Genomic DNA, 26,732 nt, shown 5'->3' with positions numbered 1-26,732 from the left:
TTATTAATAGAAATCCACATGTCAAGAAAATTAATGCCGGTCAGTGATTGTTGCTTGGTAAATGCAATATGAGGGTCTCTTGCTTATTTTCTTGACATGTGGATTTCTATTAATAACAATAAGTTGGAGACAAAATTATATGTTAAACCTACGGACACTACTAGCCTTCTTCAGTACAGTAGCTGTCACCCTACAACTTTGAAGGACCATCAGGACTTTATGACGTGTGTACTCAGACATTTCTTTTCTACAATTGAAGTGTATGGTTATAGATCAAGTTACAGCATCTTGCAGAGGGGGGTATAGGGGGAAAAAGTTACTTCAGGTAGAACAAAAGTGGATTGACAGACTTCAAACTGTTCATCCTAAAGGGTTAAATCTTTCCCTTAACTGGCAGGTTTTTTTCAATTAAATATTCTTTCAAGTTAACATTGTTTCGACTAAACATTTCTTTGATTTAACATTCTTTCAAAGTTGCGATCCTTCTACATGGCTTAATTAGTCAGTGAATTTAATAGCATTTTAAGTATATATTAGGTTTTCCTGAATAATATAAATCTAAAAATTTTTTAAATATGTTTGCTAAAGTAAATAACAACAATAATATAATATGTTCTTTAAACAAAAATAACTATAACTTTTTAGTACAAAATGGCTCCCGAAACTTTTAAATTTCCGAAGTGAGGTCAGACGCTAAGAGAATGCTTTAAATTTTGAGCCTCCCGCTGATTTAGTTTGCACTCACACAGCGGGGAAGTCGGACTCAAACCGCAGTTCAGTAAGTACATAAAGTTAGTTTAGTTCGGGATTAAAGTGCTCCGGTTTAATATTTATGATAGGTGGTTGTTCCGGGGGGTTTTCTAGGACACTTTAACTTAGCATGTTTGCAGTTAAGAATTATTGTAACACAAGTATTGTATTTGTTTCATTTGTAGCGTTAATATTCTGCTGTTCTGAAGAAGCCCTGAGTAAAAGACACAGAGCGAAACGGAGATCTTCCGTCTTTAGGCGTGGGATTTCTGCCGGGCGGGTGTCCAGCTAAGTACCACGCTGCCACAGCAGCTAATATTAGAGCATTAGCAATGCAACAATTTGAGAAACAATTTATAATATGTTTCATTCACAAATGAAAATTCAATAAGCTCTTAGAGAAAATAAGACTTATTCGATGATAGCTCAGTTAATGGTTCAACAACCAAGATTAATTCTGGCTGTGAATCTTGGGCACTGGAGAACTGTAGTCTTTCATCTCTATGTATTGAGCTTCCATTTACTTTTTTGGAGTTGTATAAATGCCCATAAGGCAAGTCTCTTTCAATTGAGAGGAAGTTCTGAAATGAAGAGGCATAGGATGAAGGTGAAAAGGATAGATTCAGAAGTAACCTCAGAAAATACTTTTTCATGGAAAGGGTGGTGAATGCTTGGAATGGCCTCTCGGAGGTGGTGGAGACGAAGAGTGTATCTGAATTCAAGACAGCTTGGGACAAGTACATTGGATCTCTAAAGGAGAGGAGGGGATAGTGGATGACATGGTTGGGCAGACTAGATAGGCAATATGGTCTTTATCTGCCTTCATTTTTCTATATTTCTATGTACTACTACTACTACTATTATTATTTCTATAGTGCCATCAGACAGACGCAGCGCTGAACAGTCATAAAGAAGACAGTCCCTGCTCGGAACTCACAATCTAAACAGACAAGACAGACAGACAGGATGTCATGGATACAATTAAGGGGAATGGTTAATCTACAGGCTAGGTCGGTGAGCAGTGGGGAGTAGGGTTATGGATTGAAGGCTATATCAAAATGGTGGGTTTTCAGTCTGCTTTTAAACAAGGTAACAGAAGGGGTGTGGCGGACAAATTCGGGCAATTTATTCCAGGCATAGGGGGCAGTTAGATGAAAGGAATGAAGTCTGGAATTGGCAGTGGAGAAAAAGGGTAAAGCTAAGAGCAGCTGATCTGAGGAATGTTGTTCTCTGGAAGGTGTATAAGAAGAGAGGAGAGATATTGAGGGGCAGCAGAATGAACATACCTGTAGGTCAATAGTAGGAGCTTGAACTGTATGTGAAGGTGGATAGGGAGCCAGTGAAGTGATTTAAGCAGAAGGGTGACATGAGTGTAGCGAGGTTGGAAGAAGATGAGTCGTGCAGCAGAGTTTTGCACAGATTGCAGAAGGAGAGGTGGCACTGCAGGAGACCAGTTAGAAGTAGATTGCAGTAATCTAAATATGAGGTTACAAGAGTGTGGACAAGGTTTTGGGTAGTATGTTCAGAGAGGAAGGGGCAAATTTTGGTGATGTAGACAGCAGGCCTTAGCAGTTTGTTGGATGTGCGTAAAAAATGAGAGGTCAGAATCAAAGATGACCAAGGTTATGAGCAGAGGAGACTGGATCTGGAATATCTCAAACCCCCTTCTCTACACATTGTGGCTCTTTGTAAATCATGGGTCAAACATTTAGGATATAATGGCTCTTTGCTTTAAAAAAGTTGCCAACCCCTGATCTAAGAACAAAAGAATAGTCTTACTGGGTCACACCAATGGTTCATCTAGCACAGTATCCCATTTTCACAGAGGCCAATCCAAGTCAAAAGTATCTGGCAAAAATCCAATAGTAGCAGTATCCCATGCCACTGATCCAGGGCAAGCAGTGGCTTCCCCCATGTCTATCTCAACAGCAGACTATGGACTTTTCCTCCAGGGACTTGTCCAAATCTTTTTTAAAACCAGCTATATTTACTGCTCTTACCAAATTCTCTGGCAACGTGTTCCAGAGCTTAACTGTTCTCTGAGTGAAAAAATATTTCCTTCTATTGGTTTTAGAAGAATTGTGCGGGTGATATCAGGTGCTAGCTTATCCATAAGTAATTTACTAGCTTTGACCCATTTGGAGCTTTGTTCTTCCATAGAGATGTTGAGAAGCTCATCTTTTTGAAGTTGAAAGGATGAAGATATTGAAGAGATGTTAAGTTTGCTAAGATCCCTAAAAAAGGTAGTCGTGGGGTAAATGATTCTCGAGTAATATTGAGTTTGAACTTAGTCGAAATTAAGGGCGCCTTTTACTAAGCTGCGATAGCGTTTTAAGCACACACTAAACCTGTGCTACGCAGCTAGAACTAATGCCAGCTCAATGCTGGCATTAGCGTCTAGCGCGCGGCAATTCAGCGAGCACTAAGCACATGCTAAAACCACTATCGCAGCTTAGTAAAAAGAGCCCTAAGTAATGGTCAGACCAGGGAACTGGACAAATATGAGAAGACAAGGAATGGCAAAGTAGTGTCTTTGGGATAATAAAAGTGTCTAGAGTGTAGCCTGCCAGATGCTCCTCAATTATTTGGATCATATTCATGTCGCAAATGTGGTTGAGTGTTTCTGAGGTAAAAATGTTATTGACATCATCAAAGTGAATCTTTAGGTCTCCCAGGATTACTGGGTTAGGAGCATTGGTACAAAAATCAAATAATGTTGAATGCAAGAGTGTAAGGAGGTCCCTGTCAATAGGAGTGGAGATATAAAGGAGAAGGAGATCAAGCTAAAGTTTAGAATTGATTTAGAATTGAAGATATTCTATCTGGGATCTAGCTGGCGATGTTTCTATGTCTTTGATCAGGTTATTTTTATAGATATTTGCTAATTTACCTCCCTTTTTTACGATTCTATGGTTGTATTGATAACCATAGCCTTGAGGGCAGACAAATAGAAGAAAGGCTTCATGACCGTCCGATAGACAAGTTTCGGTGATACATAAGATATCTATTGAATTGGAAACTATGGAATCTTTGATAATATGGTATTTGTTTTTGATTGATCTAGCATTGATGAGACCTAAGTTTAGTATTTCTGAAGGGCCGTAGTTATTGTCAGCTGCGATTTCTTTTCACAGTTTAAGGACGCAGTGTGGAAGCTGAGAGGGAATGGTTCTAAGATGCATGGCTGGTCTGCACCCCCAATGAAGGTTTCAGTGTATTGTCCACAATGAAGCCCAGATCTTTTTCTTGAGCATTGATCCCCTTGGCGGACCCTAGCATCAGGTAACTATGATTTGGATTATTCTTACCAATGTGTCACTTTGCATTTGTCCACATTAAATTTCATCTGCCATTTGGATGCCCAGTCTTCCAATTTCCTAAGGTCTTCCTACAGTTTTTCACAGTCCGTATGCCTTTTAACAACTTTGAAGTTTACTGTCATCTGCAAATTTAATCTCTTCACCCGGAGTTCCAATTTCCAGATCATTTATAAATAAGTTAAATAGCACCGGTCCCAGTACAGATCCCTGTGGCACACCACTATTTACCCTCCTCCCTTGAGAAAAATAGCCATTTAACCCTACCTTCTGTTTTCTGTCCGATAACCAATTTTTAACCAACTATTGAACTTTGCCTCTTATCCCATGACTCTTAATATGTAACTTTGTAAGTCTAAATGCACTGAAAATATGCCTCTAAATATGCTACCCAGGAGCTGGCTTTTTTTTTTTGTTCAGTCCTCTTGATTGGTACATTGAACCTTTGCATACCTATTTTCAGGTTTATATCTTCCATGGTCTCACACAAACATTTGCCCAGGAAAGAGAGTCTACTTTCCCTAGTTAAGGAACGGCCCGTTTCCATGTGATAAGAATGAAGGGTCTCCAAAAATGGGCAACAGTGTTTGGTCTTCTTGCTTTCTAACCCTATTTGTATGGTTTTTTTTTTACTTATACATTATAGATTCAGACCTTAAAATTGTACACATTTGTTCTTCGTTAAACCAATATACAATCAGAACAATTCATTGTGAAAGTGCATTGCGAATATGCCTTAGTGCAGCAGGAAGCAGTACAACACTTGCTCATAAATAGGTTTATACATGATTTTGTACAACAGTAGTCTCATTAGAAGGACTTTTCAGCTCTGCTCCATAGCAGTACATGTTGGGCACAATCCTTAGGTTTCTTCCATTTTCTCTTCTTTCTTGCTCTTAGGAAGCAACAACAGTGTTCATCCCCATGCCCCCTACAGTCCTATCAATAGATAAAGGAAACATATAGCTCCATACAGTTGAAAAATTCCAGGGAAAGAGACTGTGGATGCTGCCCTCTATCAAAACATTAAAGATTTAGACCAGAAATATCATTAACAGCCTCTTCACCCAGAGCAGCCTTCCCATGGAACCTTTTGACTATTCTGAAAGTCAACCCTTTTGGATGATGAAGTCAACAATGCAACAGAATGCCTCATTTACATTTAAACTTTGCGCAGTGTGGATTATGATACTTACGTATATCATCTAGTTATCAGGAGTACACCATGAACAGTAAAAAATGGAATATTTTCCTTTTGCAGCCTTCTCCATTTCAACTCTTTTAAAACCACAAATTAATTGTAAGTCCATACTTTAATTATGCTAGTTTCAGCTTTAGTATATGAACCTGCTTAAAAATATGACAATTTAATTTTTTAAAGCTCTAGATATAAAGGATTTTTTTTTTGTTTCTTTCTTTCTTGGAACTCTTCATCAGGCATGGCTCTAACCCTCCACCAGGGCATTATCTAAATCTCTCTGTACACCATAAGACAGATGCATGCAAGACAAACTGGAATCACTTTCTAAGCTTGTCCCTGCACCTCCCTTTTTCACCTTTTTCATTGGTTTAACATCAAAACACATCACTAGACTCATGAGCTAAACAATGAAGAGTTCAGAGCTCTTCACTGCAAAGAACTGAAAAGTTTTTCTCCCTTCAAATGATGGCATTCACCTGACAAATCAATTACCATGAGTAGCTATTCAGAGCCATGGATATTCAGATACTGAATCCAACATATTACCATATAACCAGGCTCATCTTTTCAGTATTTTAAAGGTCATTGTTTTATATTGGAGGTTCTTGGTTCAGGAGGGAAAATGCCAAGTATGGCCTGTTGACCAAATCCATTTGAGTTTGTTCAGCGTTCTTTGAGGTGGTAGGCACTGAACTACCTGCAACTCCCCCACAGTGCTCAGTGGCAGGCCTTCAATCCTGAAACATAAGGGGATTCCTGCTGTGGTCTACATATGCACTCCTGTTGCTCAGAAAACTCTATAAAGTCTGGGGCAGGCAGGCCTGACAAGATTGTCACTGACTTGTTCCAAATGGTGAATGTCGGGCACACAGGAAGAACAAAGGAAATGTCAAACGTGTGGAGGTGCAGGGAGTTGGCGGGGTCATAGAAGGACAGTGTGTTGTTGTCATAATCCAGTAGGACACCAAGGCGTTTCAGCTGCAGTTGTGCATCCACCAGCATTTCCTTGTTGTTGTGCCGCACAACAAAGTTGTTGTTACAGCGAGAGAAGACCCAGGAGGAAGAATTCTTACCTATCCACTCATTCTTTGGTGCCGATTTATAGGCAATTCCAATGGCATACCTAGTAGAACAAAAACAGTGTTAAGGGGCTATAACAGTAATGCAAGTACCAAGTTTCTAGACATAATAAAAACAACATACTGAGATTGACTATATCGCGTATAAACTGCCCATATGTGAACAATTCAAGCAACAGAAGACACTGTGGAATGAATAAAAAAATACAGTTCATATGGGCTCTTCGGGGGCATTGCTTGTTCCCTTTATTTTTCCTTCAAAGCTTTCAAATGAGGATTTTAGAGAGGCAAGAGATGCTTAAATCCTTGATAGCACATAATTGTTTGTTCCTAGTCAACTTAAAATATGACCGTCTGTCGAATTAATCCAACTTGTTTATTTTGCCCCCATATTTCTAAGAAAAGAGAGGGCATATGCTCAAGATAATTTTTGGAGGCTACAATGTATATCTGGCAGCCAGAGCATTTTCCAAATATTTCCAAACTGTAGTCCCATCTCTTTATTTGCACTGAGGAAATGTCAGCTCTTATTTCCTAGGTATCAAGGGGTGAGCTCCAAGGATACCGGAAATCGACTGTTAAAAAACAGGGAAAGAAGGCCAACTGTAACAAGTGCCAGTTAGAATGATCAAGCAAAGAAAAAAATGATTTAAAAGAAACCCCCCCCCCCCCCGAAAAAACACCAGTGGAAAGAAATTTAAAAAATCTGCTAAGAATGAGGGCAGATGTTTTACGACGTCTATGGCTGTTTCTATGGTTGTACGAGTATGTACTGATTTAAGTTACGAAAATATGAATTTATTTGTAAAATAAAGTACTATTGATGAGAAGATTCTCAAGAAATGAAAGGTTATGTCTAGTGAGAAGCAGAAAGATGATAGGGCTACTCTTTGAAAATATGTCTATACTATAAAACATTAAAAAGACAGTATAGCATACACTATGCCAGTGGTCTCAAACTCACGGCCCGGGGGCCACATGCGGTCCGCCAGGTACTATTTTGAGGCCCTCGGTATGTTTATCATAATCACAAAAGTAAAATAAAACAGTTTCTTGATCATGTCTCTTTAGCTATAAATGACAATATTATTATTAAGACTTAGCCAAAAGGAAAGATTTATAAACTATAAAGTTTTATCTCATGCAAAATTGTCATTTCTTTAATAAGACATTAACTATTTTTTTCTGAGGCCCTCCAAGTACCAACAAATCCAAAATGTGGTCCTGCAAAGGGTTTGAGTTTGAGACCACTGCACTATGTGATGCATTTTAGAAAGAGCAAACAAATTAGAACAGACATCTCAAGCTCCACTAGTATTTTAGAACAGGATGTGCAACTAAAAGACATAGAGAAATGGACATGTAACAGGAGAATCCACTTTAGAATCATAAACATTTAAAATATCAACAGATAAAAAAATGGGCATATACCAAAAGGTAGATGTAGTTAGGGGGTGGATCCAGTGGTGTAGTAATAAGAGGGTGTGGGGCACCGTCTTGGTGGAGGTGCCAGCTCCTCCCCTTCCCCCTACCTCTTTAAATCTTCACCAGCACGAGCAGCTTCTCCATCCTGCTGCTTGCGTCGACACTGGCTTTCCATCTGACATAACTTCCTGGTCCCGTGACCAGGAAGTGATTTCAGAGGGGCGCCAGGCTGGCGTGAGCAGCAAGTTGCTTGCGCTGGTGAAGATTTAAAGAGATAAGGGGAAGGGGAGGAGCCGGCGCCTCCACCAAGATGGTGCCCCCCACCCCCCTATTACTACACCACTGGATCCACCCTCTAACTACATCTACCTTTTGTTAGGCACCTTGGACTAGGCACCTACCATCCAATTAACTAATACTACTATTAATTATCTCTATAGCGATACCAGACGTACACAGCAATGTACAGAGTCACAAAGAAGACAGTCCCTGCTCGAAAGAGCTTACAATTTAAACAGTCAGACAAACAGGATTTCATGGCTATAGTTAAGGGGAATGGTTAATCTGCTGCCTTAACTCACCCAGATCCATTTCTAAGCAGTGGTCCAGGAACTCAACACTCTCTAGTGCAGCAAATCACAGTAGCAGCAAATCCCACAAAGAGTTCAACAGCAACAATCAAGCCATATCGCTGGCACTTTTTAGTGTTGGTATGATCTGATAGAGAAATGGTTGATTCTCTCTCTTGGCCCAGGATGATGTTTCTGATGTGATCTGTTCAATGGCATAGCGAGGGTGAGAGGTGCTTGGGGCAGAGGCGCTCCTCCCCCACCCTCATCTCCACCTCCCACGCTCCTTCCCTGATCCCCCCTGCTGCGCGTGTGCCCCCCCTTCCCTCCACTCGTACCTCTAGTTGTTCACTGCCGCGAGCAACAACTTCAATGTGCTCCTCACAACCCCGGCGGCTCTCCCTCTGACGTCACTTCCTATGCGGTCGCGAGGAACATGCTGAAGTTGTTGCTCACAGAGGTGAACAACTAGAGTTACGGGGGAAGGGAAGGGGGCGCATGCGCGAGGGGAGGAGCGGGAAGAGGCGGAGGGGGTGGAGTGGAGGAGGGGTGCTGGCGCCCCCACCAACATGGCAGCTGGGGCGGATTTTGCCTCCCTTGCCCCTCCCTTACTACGCCACTGGATCTGTTGCCATAAGCAGAGAACTTGTGACTTTAAACAGACCATTCTGCTTTGATGTTTCTGTTCCAGGTACTTGTCTCGGACTCTGTCCATCTTGTGTCCAGGTCATATCAGGTTCTGGATACCATCCCACAGATTAGCACAGAGCTTGCACTCCTCCACCCTGGTGATCAGTCACAGAGATTTGAAGAGCGCTGCCCATAGCTGCCACTTTCAGCTGCATTTCTGCAGTTTCATAGTCTGGATATCTTCGAAGCAAGCATGTGTGCTTTCCTTCATCAAGCATTGCGATGTTGCGTATCCTCAACGACACGTTGCCAGTGGAGACGTGATCTCGGATCAGCTCTGTCCTCCCTCGGTATTCTGGGAGCTGGCACTTGTCCTGCTTCTTCCCATTTTTATGCGTGTGAACTTCAGCATATTTGGCTCAAAACTGCCACAGCTCCATGCTCTCTGCACTGATGGGTGGGGACAGGAAGCAGGATAACATGACATCTTCACCCAGAACAGCAACCACAGGGTAATCAGGGCCAGTAACTTTATGGCTTTCAAGTTTATTGTTTTCTTGATATCCTGCAAATAACTTATAGGTCCTTTTACCAAGATTTAGCGTGTGCTAACTGATTTAGCGTGCGCTAAATGCTAATGCGTCCATAGACTATAATGAGTGCATTGGCGTTTAGTGTGTGCTAAATCAGCTACTGCACCTTAGTAAAAGGACCTATTAGTAACTAAGCGGCTTACAACAAAATTAGCATCAATAAAATATAAATTTAAACAATAAAATGTTAATAAAATAACATGCAATCAAAAGGGTAAAGGGAATGAACAATTTATGATAGAAAAGGGAAAGGAGGAACACAAAAGGTTGAGGGGACGATCTAGTTGCTCTAGGTGAAGTATCCCGTATTACAGAATTTAAGAATTCAGATGCCTAAGAGAACGCATCTCTGAATAAAAAAAGCCTTAAGGTCTTAAAATTATTGAGTGACGTTTGAAGTCTGAGATGGCTAGGAAGAAGATTCCATAATTTGGGGCCCTGAACCAAAAAGATGGAACTTTGCATAGAATCTAGAAATTTATCTCTAAATGCTGGAAACACATAGATCCCCGGGATCAATGAAAAAGAGCAGTGAGATAAATGGGGATTGCATTTCATACATTAGCAGACAGAAGCAACACGGACATGAGTGAATTGCCAATTACTGGCACTGATTAAGCTTTTTTAAACAATTAAGTTAAGCGCATAGATCAGGGGTAGGCAATTCCGGTCCTCCAGAGCTACAGGCAGGTCAGGTTTCCAGGATATCCACAATAAATATGCACGAAATAGATTTGCATCTCAAGGAGGCAGTACACGCAAATCCATCTCATATATGTTCATCTATCATAATAAAACGCTAAGCGCGTATGCGCACTCTTAGCGCATGCTTCCCTTATCCCTGATCTGTTGCGCTGTGCCGGCAAGAGTGTGCATGCGCGCTTACTACGTCACACATGGCAACTCGGCATTTAAGAGCAATTGAATATCTCACTCAGGAAAAGCAAAGGGCCCGACACAGTGGAAGAACAGCAGCAGCCCCTGAAGCTCCTCACCAGTCGAATCCCTCTCCAACCTCTCCTTCCTCACCGACGCCGAAGAAGCTTCAGCTGGGGCAGTTGGGGCCTCCCCCGCCACGCCCAACCCGCCCAGGCCCCGCTCCCTCTCGCGGTACTGGCGGCGGCTGCCGGGAGGAGGGCTCTGAGCCGCTGAAGACTGTCCCCAAAACACTGGCGGAGAGTCGGGCGCTGCCCCCGCACAGGGCTGGCGACCTGAACATGTTCCGGGCGGCGGCTGTAACCTTCACCGATGCCGAAGAAGCTGCAGCTGAGGCAGTCGGGGCCTCCCCCACTGCGCCCAAAACGTCCAGGCCCCGCTCCCTCTCGTGCTCCAAGCACTCACTCCAGGTAGCTGAGAGGAATGACTGGAGGATGTCGTGCCGGTGCTGCAGGTGAAAGGGGGCTGCTTTTGTTGGAGAGGTGTACTGGGGGGCAGACAGCTTTGCTCGGGGGGGGGGGGGGAGACAGAAGGGGGACATGGAAAAACAGTCAGGGAGACAGAACAGGGCCACGGAAAAACAAACAGCATCCAAGGAGAGAGAAACAAATAAAAATAGACAGACAGACAGACACACTTCTATTCTAGCACCTGTTAATGTTAAAGGCTTAAAGACTAGTTGTGGATATTCTGAAAACCTGACCTGCCTGTGGCTCTCGACCAGGGGTGTCAAATGTCAGTCCTCGAGGGCTGAAATCCAGTTGGATTTTCAGGATTTCTCCAATTAATATGCATGAGATCCATTGTCACCCCTGGTCTAGACACATCAATCTAGGTGCCTAACTTTAGACATCATCTATAGGGCCAGAGTCTATATGTTTATTTTTAGGACTGCCCTTGGCTCATTTAAAACATGCCAGGCCATGTCCTGTTACCATATGAATGTTTTAGAGTTTTAGAAGTATATATACTAGAATGCAATTGTCAATCATTCTCTAGGTGCCATTTATAGAATCGCGCCTAGTGCTGCCTAAGCAGTCTTAGGCACCAGAAGGAGTTGAATCCATAGGCATACTGCCCTATAGGGCTACGTCAAACCATCCTGAATCCGCCCCTAACCACACCTATTTGCCAGTAAGTGCATCGGTATAGATGCCTACCTTGAAATGGTAGGCGCCTACTGAGTTAGGCGTCTACCAGCTAATTAATTTCTTAAATGTTTTTAAAATCATTTTTTAATGGCACTTTCAATTATCAGCATCGATTAAGCCATTTATAGAATCTCTGCATTAGCGCATAAGTGCCTGACACGCTGATGACCTACCTATGCCTCTCTCATGTTAATGGCCCCTTTATAGTCATGCGCTATAGAACTTAGCTGCTAGGTTTATAGAATAGTGTATAAGTGCAGTTAGGCATGTAACAGCAAATTGGTGCCAATTAAGGTCATTATTGGTAGTTAAAGCCAATTAGTACCCTGTTAATTAAAAACCCCTTTTACAAAGTCGCGTTAGGCCTTTTTATCACCGGCTGCAGCAATGCTCCAATGAGCATCAGAGCTAATACCACCATGGCTGGCACTAAAAAAAGCCTAACTCAACTTCATAAAAGGGGGTTAATTTAGGTGCAACTGTATAACTTACGGGATCAACTTTATGTGCTAGTCACACAAGTATGTGCCCAGGTTCAGATAATTAGGGGGGTCTGTGAGCACAAACAATGTTTTGAACATGTGCAAGGGCACCTTTTTTGTAAATAGTGTACAGTCTCTCAAAAAAGTATACATTATTATTGGTTAACAATAGAATGTGAATTTTCATGTTTTTTTCTGCTCATTTTCATTTGATTACTACATGAGACAACATGGGATATGTCATCAACATTTCCCATATTGCTACAAACGAATACAAATCCCAAGAAATCAGCAGAGATGGTAATACTTGCTCTTGTTCTACTAACACAGGAAGAAGGAGTTGTTTGCTAAGACTGATGGAAGAGGGGAATGAGGAGAGAAATGAGGGGAATGAAGAGATGATAACATTACTCCTTTAATATAAGAACATAAGAGTTGTCATACTGAGACATACCAAAGGTCCATCAGGCCCACTATCTTGTTTCTAATAGTGGCCAATCCAGGTCACAAGTGCATGGCAAGATCCCAAAAGACTAAAACAGATTTTATTCTGTTTATCTTGGGAATAAACAATAGATTTTCCTAAGTCCCTCTTAATAATGACTTATGGACTTTTCTTTTAGGAAATTATCCAAACCTTTTTTAAAACCCTGATAATCTAACTGCTTTCACCACATTCTCTTGCAACAAATTCCAGAGTTTAATTACACACTGAGTGCCAAAAAACTTTCTCTGGTGTGTTTTATTTTCTTGTGTATATGATGCCTCTTTGTATCTGTACTTTTGATATTATTGTTGTTCCTTTTACCCGGTTGTACACTTTCTAATAAAAATGATTACAAAAAAAAAAATAATAAAATAAATTTACTTGGTCCTCTAGTCCTAGAATTTTTGGAAAGATAAACAAGTGATTCACGTTTATCCATTGCACTCCACTCAGTATTTCATAGACCTCTATCAAATCTCAAGTTCAAGTTATTTCATATACTGTAAATATTCTAAAAAAGAAGTCTAATGGGTCATTTTACTAAGGCGCGCTAACCGATTTAGCGTCCACAGAATATAAGGGCGCCTTAGCATTTAGCATAGAATATAATGGGCGCCTTATCATTTAGTGCGCGCTAAATCGGTTAACGTGCCTTAGTAAAAGGACCCCTTAGTGCAGGGGTGCCCAATAGGTCGATCGCGATCGACCAGTAGATCGCCAAGGCAAAGTGAGTCGATCGCAGAGCCCATCCCGGGCCCATCCCGGGACTCACTTTGCCATGGCGATCTACTGGGCCGATCAGCCTTCCTCTCCAACGGCAGAATTGGACCCAAGCTGTAATTAGTTCCAATGTTCCTGCTCTGCGATTAGGTGGGCATTTTGATTTAATTTCACCCCTGATGGGGCAGAAGCAGCAGCAGAAAAGCCCCTTTTCCGATCTCAGAAAGAATACAAATGTAATAACATCCAGCACATATGAACCTATGAACCTATGAAAAACATAAGAATAGCCATTCTGGGTATACCAACGGTCCATCTATCCCAGTATCCTGTTTCCAACAGTGGGCAGTCCAGGTCACAACCCAAATAGTAGCAACATTCCATGGTACCAATCACAGAGCAAGCAGTGGCTTCCCCTTTGCTTCAAATTAGGTGTAAATCTATGCATTGGTGTTTGTACCATTGGGGTTGGAAGCCTATTTTATAAAACAACCTATGTAACCCTTACAAAATGGGCTTCAAGGAGAAGGAGAAGAAATAGGAGCAGTCAAGATAGCAGCCACTATACTTCCTTGTTCGTAGCTTGCTGTCCTAAATTTCTTACATGGTAAACATAGTGTATCCCGCTGAGACTCAGTTATCTTCTGTAGCAGGTTCTATGGACTCATTTATCCAATGATCAAACTCTCAGACTGCTCCAAGTCTCATGCCAGCTGTTTCAACACTGAAGCTCGGTGGCACAATGTTTAGTACACAAACATCTCCCTGAGACCAGATACATGGGCCCCTCTTCTGCTTCCTGGTAGCATGAGCTTGTCTGGAACAGTGGCATTGGTTCATAGAGAAGGCCTCGACATAAGAGCAGGAAGCTCTTCTCCTGCAGGAAAGAAATGGAGCACCTTGCACATGCTGACTACTAGTAGAGAGGGTAAGCAATAAGAATCAAGGTATGACTAGTTCAGCAGAGACAAGCACAACTGACCTCATCTTTAGTGCCTAGTGGTTTCATCACGGATTCTGTGACAAGCACATTGCAGTCTGGTTCTGTATTTCAATTTGAGCATCCAAACACATTTTCTCTTGAGACTATCAGGGAAGCCAGATATGCTTTGGGCAAAGGATTTGTACAATAAACTTCAAGTTCAGAAAGAAAAATTATCCTTTTTGTAGCTGGAATGTGAACTGTTATGATTAAGGGCTTGGCAGCATTAAGGGTCAAGATGAAAAACGTAGAAAATGAAGTGAGGAGTGGTAACTTAAGACCAATAAGCATTTTCTTAAATCTACTTTGATAATGTTGAGGAATATTCTCAAGACGTATTTCTTAGAAGTATTGAAAATTCATTCATCCTTGTACAACTAGCATTTTAACCGTCCTTTAAATTTACTCAAATATTTTTCTTCTTTAATAAATGATGGTAGGGAATTCCATATTCTGGGTGCTGTGACTGCAAAAATCATATCTTGTCTAGTATTTATTATACTAAGTGATGGAATTACTAGAAGGTTTTTGTCTTCAGATCTTAAACTTCTAGTAGGAATATATGGAATAATGTACCTTGGTACCTTGGTTTACGAGTGCACCGTTTGGCGAGTGTTTTGCAAGACAAGCAAAACATTCGCAAAATCGGCGCCTCGGAAACTGAGCGTGCCTCAATTTGCGAGTGGCGCCCCCCGCGATCCGGCACCCTCCCCCTGCGATCCGGCACCCCCGCCCCGATTGGGCACCCCCTGCTGTGATTGGGCGCCCCCGCCCCGATTGGGCACCCCCCCACCGCTTCTTACTGTCATCTGGGCCTGGACACCGGCACCGGCATGTCCTGTGCGTTTGTGCCGGTGCCCGAAGATCGGCCTCCTCTTCTTGCTGGGACTTGAGCATCTGCGCATGCTCAAGGCCTGCGAGTTCACGCTCTCTCCGAATTCTGTTGTGGAGCTCAGCATGGTTTACAAGAACTTAAAATATAGGAAGAGAAGGAAAAAAAGGTTTACATGAACTTATATATAAAAGAGAAGAGTAAGGGGGGATGGAATTACATTTTAGTGAAAAGCCAGGTTTTCAGTTGCTTGCGGAATAATTGGAGGGAGCCCAGGTTCTGCAGCGGGGTAGTAAGGTCGTTCCAAAGACCTGTGATTCTGAAGAGAAGGGATTTTCCCAGTTTTCCTGCATAGCAAATACCGTGTAGAGAGGGGAAGGATAATTTATACCTTTGGGCGAGTCTGGTAGAGTCAGGACTCGAGGAGTTATAAGATAGTGGGATTAAGGAAGGAAGGATGCCATGAATGATCTTAAAAGCCAGGCAGGAGCATTTGAAATGGATTCTGGAAATCACTGGGAGCCAGTGAAGTTTGGCTAGGAGTGGGGAGACATGGTCAGACTTGCGTTTTGCAAAGATCAACTTGGCTGCAGTATTCTGGATTAGCTGGAGTCCTTCTTTCCAAGGGAAGTGTATTATTTTTTTTTATCTGTTTTCATTACTAGTTTATTTTCATCAAGCCAGTCAGAAATTGTGCTTAATTTCTTATTCATATTTTGGAATTCCTCAATGGAATATGTCTAGTGGAAGCAGGAGTTGCAGATCATCCGCTAAAGCGAACGCTGTAAACCCAATAGATTGACAGAGAGTCAGCAGAGGTGCTAGAAAGATGTTAAATAGTAGGGGAGATAATATCGATCCTTGCGGGAGGAGTTACATCCCCTTTTATCATCTTGATCACTCTTCTTTGAACCTTTTCTAGTGCTGCTATATCTTTTTGAAGATAAGGAGACCAGAACTGAATATAAAACTCAAGGTGAGAACATATGAACATAAGCAATGCCTCCGCTGGGTCAGACCTGAGGTCCATCGTGCCCAGCAGTCCGCTCATGCGGCGGCCCAACAGGTTCACCATTGAGCAATACAGAGGCATTATAACATTCTTAGTCTTTTTTACCGTCCCTTTTCTAATAATTTCTAGCATCTTGTTTGCTTTTTTGGCTGCCGCTACGCATTGGCTGAAAGGTTTTAGCATATTGTCCATGATGACACCCAGATCTTTTTCTTGAGTGCTGATCCCCAAGGTGAACCCTAGCATCCGGTAACTATGATTTGAATTATTTTTCCAATGTGCATCACATATACAAGCTACCAACCACAAAGGAACTTGAACCCTTAATCTTCTGATCTGAAGTCAGACGCCTTATCCATTCAGCCACACAGCCAAGCTGCAACATTCTTAGGCCTAGATTCACTAAACTCATTGTTGTTGGGCGATCTGTGGGCGATCTGTGGCCGAGTCTTGCTGGGCGACCAATTCACTACAGAGTCCTCATGCAAATTATGTGATCGGACGCACGCCCCATAGCGACCTCACGGATCGCTGCAGAGCAATCCAGATGCATGCCTGTAGGTGCGATTTGCGCATGCGCTTGCTCTCCGCACAAGCTTGAGGGCAAAACAAAAGGGGAAGGGGTGGCTGCACTCGCTGGCCCCACGAGTGGACTTCAGGAATCATTTCAATTTTTTGTGCAGTCAGAATGGAACGGAACATGCTTTGCAGCCAGACTACAGAACAACACAGAACCAAGCACTTGCACTGCACTTTTTGCAACAGGGGAGATGTGTTTTAAGACATTCCAAAAAATGTTTTATTTTTTATTTTGATTCTGGGATTTCAGGGCAGCGGAGAGCAGGACAGTCGGCAAGGATGTGAGTGACTTGTCCTCCTCAGTTGCTTCATTTTGGATCAGCAAGCCCAATTGGTGTTCCTTCTTCTGTTTAGTGAATCGAGGTCATCCTACTTATGCATGTCATTTCCCCTCATTTGCATGGGCAGATTGGATAGGGTGGGAGATTGACTGGCCAGAAGGTTAGTGAATCGGGTCAGGGAATACTCGCAAACTGGTCGGGACACGATCAGTGAGCTTAGTGAATCTAGCCCAATGTCTTGTTTACCATCCCTTTTCTAATAATTTTATGTTTGGAAAGCGATGAAAAAGACTAACTATGCTATGTGGTCCAGTGCAATGACTCTGCAAATCTTCTCAATAAGCTGTGTCTAAGACAGAAGATATAAAGAAATTGAATACCTGTATGGTTCCATTACAGAAAGCTGGAGTAACTGGAATTAAAGATAGTTTGGTCATTCATAGGGCTTTGGAGAAAGTAGAAACTCAATCTAGGGCTTGTAATTTAAGTTTTTTGAATTTTCCACAGTGTCAATTGCTTTCTGCAGAGATATTTTTAAGAAAATATTTTAAATTATTTTCTCTTTCTAATGCTGAATCTATTGAGCCTGTATAGGTTTGTGTGACTCACAAATGGACGATTTGATTAGATTATTACTAAATGTTATTATTTACCTAAGAATGTTTTAAATCGTGACCGAGAGGAGGAAATGGTATATGTGTTAACCAATGGAGAAAATGCTTTTGATAATCTGACAGAATTTTTGGAGACTACTATTTTCTAATGAATGAGACATAATTCCCATATTGAAATGTTATTAAGAAAAAAAAGATTTCCTGTTTTGTGGTGACAGAAACAAGTTTTGCAATTTGAGGTTAGAGTGCTAGGTCTGGGAGCTACTTTTTTTTCTGAAATTTCCCTCCAAATGTTTAGTTAATTTTCCTGAAAGGAGTTATGTCTTCTTTGAAACAGATCAGTTAGAAAACCTGTTATTAGAGAAGAAAGTTAAATAAACCCCCTCTTCTATGAAACCGCACTAGCGTTTTTTTAGCGCAGAGAGCCGCACTGAATGGTCGGCGCTGCTCCCAATGCTCATTGAGTTCCTATGAGCGTTGGGAGCAGTGCGGCTCTCTGTGCTAAAAACCGCTAGCGTGGTTTCGTAGAAGAGGGGGAAAGTAATCAAAGTAGAGATTATTAGTTGAGATCGCTTAATAGAAAACCAGGAGTATGGACTATTTTGTCTTGATTTCTGATTGGAATATTGCTTTTTTTTTCCCCTTGCTTATCTGTATTCTCTTTTTCCTCTGACATGGACTACCGGTAGATTGTTTTCCTGACACTAATGTGTGTAGATATTTCAATTTCAAAAAATAAAAAAGACTACCCTCACACTGTATATGCTTCTATTGTACTGTTATTTCATTCTTCTTTCTCTTCAAGCCCAGTACCTTTCATGTTTCAGTACTGAAGAATATGGGCTGTGTCAACAAAGCCACCTCCCCACCACTACCTATCTCATCCTCACTCTCATTCCTGTATAAATGGGCATCTATCATAATAAAACCCTAAGCGCGCATGCGCACTTACAACTTCATGATCCCTGCCTTCATGATCTGTAGCTCCGTGGCAGTGTTTGTAAGTTCAGCTGGAGCCTGCGGCGGTTTGTGTGTGGTGGACCCTTTTTCCTTTGCTTTAGTTGCGGCGGGCGGCAGTGGAGGCGGACCAGGGGTGTTTGAAGCGGCGGTAGGCCAGACGGTAGGTAGCAGCAGCAGGGGCAGGTATGGGGGGGCAGGCTTCGCTTTTGGTGCTGGAGGCAGGCTGGCTTTAGAGTGGCAGATAGGGAGGGAGGTAGGCTGGCTAGCTTTGGGGGAGGGGGAGGGACAAAAGCTGGAAGGCATTGAGGGGGGACATAGGAAGGAGCACTGGGGGCACTAAGGATATGGGAAGGGGCACTAAAGACATAGGAAGGAGATACTGGGGAACTAAGGACATGGGAAGGAGGCACTGGGGGCGCTAAGGACATGGGAAGGGGTACTAAGGAAATAGGAAGGAGGCACTAGGGCACTAAGGACATGGGAAGGAGGCACTGGGGGCACTAAGGACATAGGAATGAGGCACTGGGGGCACTAAGGACATGGGAAGGGGCACTAAGGACATAGGAAGGAGGCACTGGGGGCACTACGGACATAGGAAGGAAGAAGGGAAGAAATAGAAAGGGACAATTGTTGGGCCTGAGTGTAGAAAGCGGCCAAGGAGAGAGACAGAAAGAAAGAAAGACAGACAGCAGAAAAGGAGGGAGAGAGAGAGAGAGAGAGAAAGAAAAAAAGACAGACAGACAGATCTACTCTAGCACCCGTTAATGTAACGGGCTTAAACACTTGTTATATTATATTCTATCCAGTGATGTAGCATGTGGGAAGCACATGCATAGTCTGTTGAAGCTGAAAGGTAAAGCTAAAACTCTGAAATACAGATGTAATTTGGAGTGTACCAACTGTATTCAATGATTTTTTGGCAAATGTTAGCTTTGCATAGTTCAGGAGTATGGAACTCCGGTCCTCGAGAGCCGTATTCCAGTCGGGTTTTCAGGATTTCCTCAATGAATATGCATTGAAAGCAGTGCATGCACATAGATCTCATGCATATTCATTGGGGAAATCCTGAAAACCCGACTGGAATACGGCTCTCAAGGATCGGAGTTCCCTACTCCTGGCATAGTTCTTTGTTCTACAGTATGTACTTTGCATTTTCACATTGATCTCTATTTTCATGTTGACCACACAATAAAAAAATATTTGAACATAAAAAGATGTAATTTCTAGCAGGTAAGTTTCTATGGATTTTCCTCCTAAAAGCTTAATTAGAAATGAATATCATTGAAGTTCAGCCCTGGAACAACCAGGGTGGTATTCATTAATTTTGGGATATCTCTCTGGTCTCCAGATTTTGTCTTTTTGTTTTGAAACAAGGTTGGGTCCTGTGGGCAGTTCCTTTCACATACCCTGTAGTGGGATAATACAGATGAGGGCCAGATTTGCTGTACAACACCTTGGGTGAATATCTTCAAATAAATTTCAACACAAATACATAATAAATATATTTCATAATACATCCTGCAAATGAAAGGCTCCAGGTCAGTCATTGAGAGTGCAGTATCCAAGTGGGCTACCATTAAGATATGTTATTTTACTGCTAACTCGTGCCACTTTAGCATAGGACTCATTTTATGAAGTGAGACCTAGCTGCTAATAATTGGGGTTACTACTTGTACCACTGCAATACACAGTTCTATGTTATGTTTGTTTTTCCATTTTGTACTATTTACAAAAACTTAATAAAAAGATTGAACTTAAAAAAAATAGTAAAATAACCTGTCTTAATGGTAGTCCGTGTTGAAAACTTTTCCCCTTAACTAATGCCTCTAGAATTCAAAATCACTGCTATATGTACTAAAAGTGAGCCAAATATAGGGCAATCAAGCATTGTGACATCACTGATGAGACTGGCTCACAGGTACTGGTGGGATGAGGTATTATGACATCACAATATCAATCTGGTTACCAGAGAAAAACTCTTCACACTAATGGGGACAAGTTATCAACATGAGCTACTGTTCAAAAAAACGTGGGATGAACACAGAGGATCTTGAATTAGAAAAAATTAAGGCCAGTACTGGGAAGACTTGCATGGTCTATGTTCGAATATGGCCATTTGGTTGATGATGGACTGGGGAGGGCTTCGATGGCTGGGATGAGCTTTGATGGGCTGGAGTGAGATTTGATGGAGACTTAGGTAGATGGAACCTAAGCACAGAACCGAGCAAAGCTTTAGGTTCTGGCCCAGCAATAGCTAGGAATGAAATTTTAAGACATATTATTTTACCACTAACTTGTGCTATTTTAGCACAGGTTCCATATTATGGAATAAGACCTAATTATTACTAACCAGGATTAACACTAAAATAACACAGCTTAATAATTTCACCCCTTAGTGTGGATAGCTTTTTACCATTTCCTACAGGACAACATTCTAGGAGATCCAATATTGATTCATGCCTTTGATGTAGAAAAATTCATGGCCATAATAGCCGGGACCCAGAATTTAAGACTGCCATCTATTATGGTCAGCACACTCATTTGTATAGTGCCTATGTGTCTTCACTTCTGTTTTCTTCATTTTCTTTAATGGTATGAAGCTTTAATCTAGTTTAGAAACTCAACAATGCCATATTCCAGCCCTGACAAAATGTTGGAGTCAGAAAGTAGAATAGTACTCAATAATTTTCTCAAAAAATCACGGTCAGAGGACTAGAAAGGACCTCAAAAGGTCATCTGCCTATTTCCTAGTCTCCAGGCAGTAGCTTATCATCAAAAAAATATGTCTAATCTACTGTGCTAGATATTCCATTGCTTCCCTAGATAACTGGCTCCAGTGCATAATTATCCTTACAGTTAAAAATTCCTCTTACTAACTGATATCTAGCTTACTGCAATTTAAGATCATTTGCACTTGTCCTTTCCCCGGTGGAGAAAGAAGTCAAATGAAAACCCCAAGTCCTTAAATATCCAGATTTTTTTTTCCACACTCCTGCAGGTTTTATTTTCTCCACAATCTACCTGGAGCTCAAGCTGCTGGGAGCCTCGTAAGACTTCTGCCGGAAGTCCTGGCAGGTACTTTTATTGCAGAGGAAGAATGGGCAGGAGTGAGTGAGAATTGCTCCTGCCCCAACATGCCGCTAGACCACCAGAAGATCGCGGTAGGTCTGGGGGGATGTCAATCTCACTTGCTAGGGATATTACGGTGGTGCACAGGCGGGGGATGCAGGTGCTCCTCTGGCTTGGGAGGTAGAAGTAGCTGATATTCTGGTGTGGGTTGGGGTGCGGGCATTACTCTTGCTTGGGAGGGAGGGAGGACTAGCTGACGCTCCATTGAAGACGTAGGCATGTGCTGATTGCGGTGAAGGGGGAAGATTCTAATATAAACCGAGACCCCCATTTTTGGACATTTTTTTCCAAAATCTCAGTTTATATATAAGTATATATGGCACCTTGCCAGCCTGCGCTAAAAAACCTCTAGCGCAGCTTGATAAAAGGGGAGGGGAGGGGTGAGTGAAGAAATATTTTTTCTGATTTGTTTTAAATTTACTACTTAGTAGTTTCACTGCGTGCCCCCTATGTCTTGTATTTTTGTGAAGAGTTAACAAGCAATTCACGTCTACCCATTCCAACATCACTTAGTATTTTATAGACCTCTATCATATCTCCCGTCAGCCATCTCTTCACCAAACTGAAAAGCCCTATCCTCTTTATTCTGAAGTTACAGAAAAATCATCCCATCCTCTTTATCATTTCCATTGCACTTCTCTGTATCATTTCTATTTTTTTTTTGAGAGGTGGTAACCAGAATTGCACACAGTATTCAAGGTGACTCAAAACATGGAGTGTTATAAACACATTATAAAATTCTCCATTTTGTTTTCCATTTCTTTCCTAATAATTCCTAGCATTCTATTTGCTTTCTTAGCCATTGCCACATGCTTTCATTTATCATGTGATTTTTCCTTCCTAAGCATCATAACCTTGCATCTGTCCTCATTGCAATTCATTCTATAAACATTTGATCGTTTCTCCAAAATGTCAAGGGCTTTTTGAAACATAACCATGTTCTCCTAAGTGCTTGAAACATTTCCTGTGACCTTTATTAAGGTGCTCCCACTCTTAATTCATCCAAATTGTCAGCGAAATAGTTTGCAATTGAAGGGATTCTCCTTTGTAAAGAGAAAGAACTGCTCAACTCAGAAGAGTAAAGTTTCTAATGCAGTGACGGGGTCTGTGATCATTTAGTCTGTGATTTTTCATGCAGAGATGCAATTTCACAATTATTATGGGCTGTAATGGAATTTTGGTGTTATCTAACAGGCTGTGAAGCCAGTATCTAAGGTTCAAAATTAAGGGAGGAAGTTATCAACATGGATTACCATTAGAACATAAGAATTGCCGCTGCTGGGTCAGACCAGTGGTCCATCATGCCCAGCAATCCGCTCACGCGGCGGCCCTCCGGTCAAAGACCAGCACCATAACTGAGACCACCCCTACCTGCGCACGTTCTTGTTCAGCAGGAACTTGTCTAACTTTGTCTTGAATCCCTGGAAGATGTTTTCCCCCTAAGACAGATTCCGGAAGAGCGTTAAAGAGATATTCCTCCAGATTCTATATATGGTGCCCAAATTTGGGCACAATTCCGAGCTGCATGTGCAACTTAATTGGCTAATGAGCCATTAACAAGCAATAATTAGATCCTAAACACCAATTACTGATGCTAATTGGTACCAACTGAGATTTGCACACGCTGTTCTGTAATGCTGGGTGCACAAATCCCATAAAATGCAACTCAAAAGGGCGCATGGCCGTGGGAAGGGTATGAGCATGGCAGGGGCATTCTAAAAAGCTGCGCGCAGGTTTCAGCAGACATAAGTCTGGAGAGACTGAAGATTCCATCAAGCCCAGTATCCTGTTTCCAGGTCTTAAGTACCTGGCAAGATCCTAAGAAGTAAAATAGATTTTATGCTGCTTCTCATAGGAATAAGAAGTAGATTTCCCCAAGTCCATCTTAATAACGGCTTATGGACTTTTGTTTGAGGAAATATATCCAAACCTTTTTTAAACCCTGCTAAGCTAACTGATTTCACCACATTCTCTGGCAATGTTGATAACTTCCCCCCTTAACAGTAACCCACATTGATAACTACACCTCTACGTTACTGAATTCTGATTATTCTTTCCTTTTTTGAAATTCTGCATTAATTATTAACAAATCGCTGACATTATAAATAACTACTCTCCTTTTGACTGTTTCAAATGCTTCTTTTAGGTAATGATTATGCTGGTTTTCTGACCACGATAAGCACCACAAAACATAAAAAATAAAACTTGAATCTAAATAAATGTATTTACGTAGATACCTTATCACAGTCAGTCACAAAACAGGAAACAATCTGTCTTAGCAGAGCTGTCATTTGAACATCTTAAAATGAGCTTATCATACACATACTGTAATATGGATGTTAAGAGGCCTATATCAGTATGAACTTGATCTAGAGAAAGCTAAGTCATGGCTTTTATTTATACACTGCTTGGTTAAAGAGCAGCCCTATATAAAGCTGCATCCTATTCTCTCAGCCAAAGAAAACCACTGCAGGAATTTGTACAGAGAAAAGAAGACAATCATTACTTAAAGCAGATAGGCCAAACTTTTATACTGATTGTGGAAGTGGAGCCATATGCAGGCACTCAGGCCCTGATTCTATAAAGGGCACCTAAGTGCTTTGTAACGCTGAGTGGGACTTAGGTGTTCAAACTAAGTGGTTAATGAGCCATTTAAGGGTCTTAACGAGCGATAATTGGCACATGGACGTCCAAAGGATGTGGATGTCACTTTGTAGGTGCCTTCACAATTTTATGGACGCCCATTGGGAAAACTCACCAAATAGACGTGGGCGTGGAATGGGCACGGTTTCAATATGGGCATCCTTTAATTCATCTGCATAACACTGAGCGACCTATGGTATCCATCTCATGCCTACATTGTAACCAGGTCTACTCTTGAGCTTAGTTTGGGATTCAAATAGATTTGAGTTCTATGGACGGAACTTAGGCACTGCTTGGATGTCCTTAATGCGATCTGCTAAATAGCTCTCTGGGTTTTTATTTTTGCTTTACTAAGCTCAAAATACATTTAATTAGGCACCACATAAACAGGGCACATCAAAACAGATATATTGCATGCAAAATCTTCTATTTTTGTGGGCAAACAGCAATACTATTTGCTAATTAGAGGAAAAGACCCATTAACTGAAGCACACAGCACATGAAAAACACAGCTTTAGGTTTCTTGCTATAAAACTACCCTTTTTTTCTGCCTAAACAGTGCTCCAATCAGCTCATTCTTGAAAGAAAAGAAAGCACATGATAAACTATATAGATTGCATACATAACTTCATTTGCAAAAACTTAAAAACAGATACAAACCTTAACATGGTTTCTACTTCATTGCAAATGGAGGTGTGCAGTTGCATAATACTGACCTCATTGTGAGATCATTAAGGTGCACCTGCAAGGTAGAATGCCACAATTAAAATATATGCTGGGATTTGAACCTATGACCTCAGGAAGATGGGGAACAGGGCTTTTAGCCTTTGAGCCACAGCAGCTTCCACTAATATCTTTCTTCCTCACATCTGATATGATAGCTTAGGGATCTGCTAAGCTATGATCTTCTCAGGTATTTTCACTTTCACATGGCTAGGATCACTAAGCTCTCATGGTAGGAACCCCACAGCCAAAAGGAAGCGGCTGTGGCTCACCAGGTAAAAGCCCTGTGCTCATCTTCCAGAAATCATGGATTCCAATCCCAGCACATATTTTAATTGTACCATTCTACCTTGCAGGTGCACGTTGATGATCTCACAATGAGGTCAGCATTATGCAGCTGCACATCTCCATTTGCAATGAAGTAGAATCCATGTTAAGGTCTGTATCTGTTTTTAAGCTTTTGCAAATGAAGTTATGTATGCAATCTCTATAATTTTTTTTCATGTGCTTACTTTGCATTCAAGAATGAGCTGATTGGAGCACTGTTTAGTCAGAAAAAAAGGGTTCAAACTGTGCCTAAGTTCCGTCCATAGAACTCAGATCTATCTGAAGCCCAAACTATGCTCAAAAGTAGACCTCCTTTACAATGCCTATAGGACCTAGTTTTACAATTGCTATGCAACTTTCCAGCTCACTGTGTAGCATACTGGTTAAACCTATATAGCCTTCTACCTTAATGTTGCTGGTGCGAATCCCAGTCACTCTCTCTGATGGAAGAGAAATAAATAAAAGCATTAAACAGATCCAACTCCCAGTATCACAATTATAATGAAAACACGATAAAATTGCCATTCTAATAACGTCATAATAATAAAATATTATAACATTAAGGACATTGTTTGGACGTCTAACTCTCACCTAAAACCTGATTCTCTAGTCTAAAGGATGCCTAAAAATGTAGATGTCTTAACCGTGCTGAGTGCCGCTGGGAGTGATTCTACAAAGGACACCTATTGTAAATGTCCAAACGGTGCCAAACTTTAGACTCGCTTTGCAGAATCAGGGTCTCATTGCAAGGCCTCATTTGTATATGTCTTTAGTGCTACAAAGCAGGGTCATGTGCAGAATGCACTGTTGGTCCATAGGAGGGACAGCCCAGCTGCTAGCCTTTCAGTGGGTGAAGGAATAGCAAAGAAATTAACTCTAACTCTTCTATTCTCTACCTAAACAGACATCTTCCATTTTTTTTATACATGGCAGTCACTGACCCAGTCACCTTTGGTTTTTATGGACATGTTTGTTTATTTGCTACTAATACTTTTTATGTTCAGTCTTTTTTATTTAACTTTATTTTATTCTGGACATGTTTATTTGCTATTAATATTTGATTACTTTTGTCAAGGCATCAAAGTAAGGTATAACATACACATAATAATGTGAGGTGGGAGGAACAAATTGTTCTATGCCCCTAACCCTCTTTCTTTTTTTAAACATTTGGGATGCCCTTTTCAACTCAATCTATCTTAAGTACTTGAGGTATTAAGGACAGAATTTGAGAAATTTAAATGAAACTGGAAAAAACATTTCTTTACTCAACATGCAATTAAATGCTGGAATTCATTGCCAGAGGATGTGGT

The 26,732-nt window shown here is 41.5% G+C and overlaps 1 protein-coding gene across 10 annotated transcripts in view; it reads right to left on the bottom strand.

Moving 5' to 3' along the window:
* Positions 1-5,361: 5,361 nt before the first annotated feature.
* The window catches only part of LOC117360819 (probable E3 ubiquitin-protein ligase MID2), a 651,807-nt gene continuing 630,436 nt past the window's right edge, over positions 5,362-26,732 (bottom strand). For all 10 annotated transcript variants that reach the window (XM_033945263.1, XM_033945261.1, XM_033945267.1 and 7 more), the window contains one exon: positions 5,362-6,391. In XM_033945263.1, coding sequence (XP_033801154.1) covers positions 5,986-6,391 — 406 coding nt within the window. In that variant the 3' untranslated portion in view covers positions 5,362-5,985. The remainder of the gene's footprint in view (positions 6,392-26,732) is intronic.

The sequence above is a fragment of the Geotrypetes seraphini genome, chromosome 5 (assembly GCF_902459505.1).
Source record: "Geotrypetes seraphini chromosome 5, aGeoSer1.1, whole genome shotgun sequence".
Taxonomy (NCBI): domain Eukaryota; kingdom Metazoa; phylum Chordata; class Amphibia; order Gymnophiona; family Dermophiidae; genus Geotrypetes; species Geotrypetes seraphini.
The sequence above is the reverse complement of the archived record's forward strand: the minus strand, read 5'-3'. Positions and strand labels throughout refer to the sequence as shown.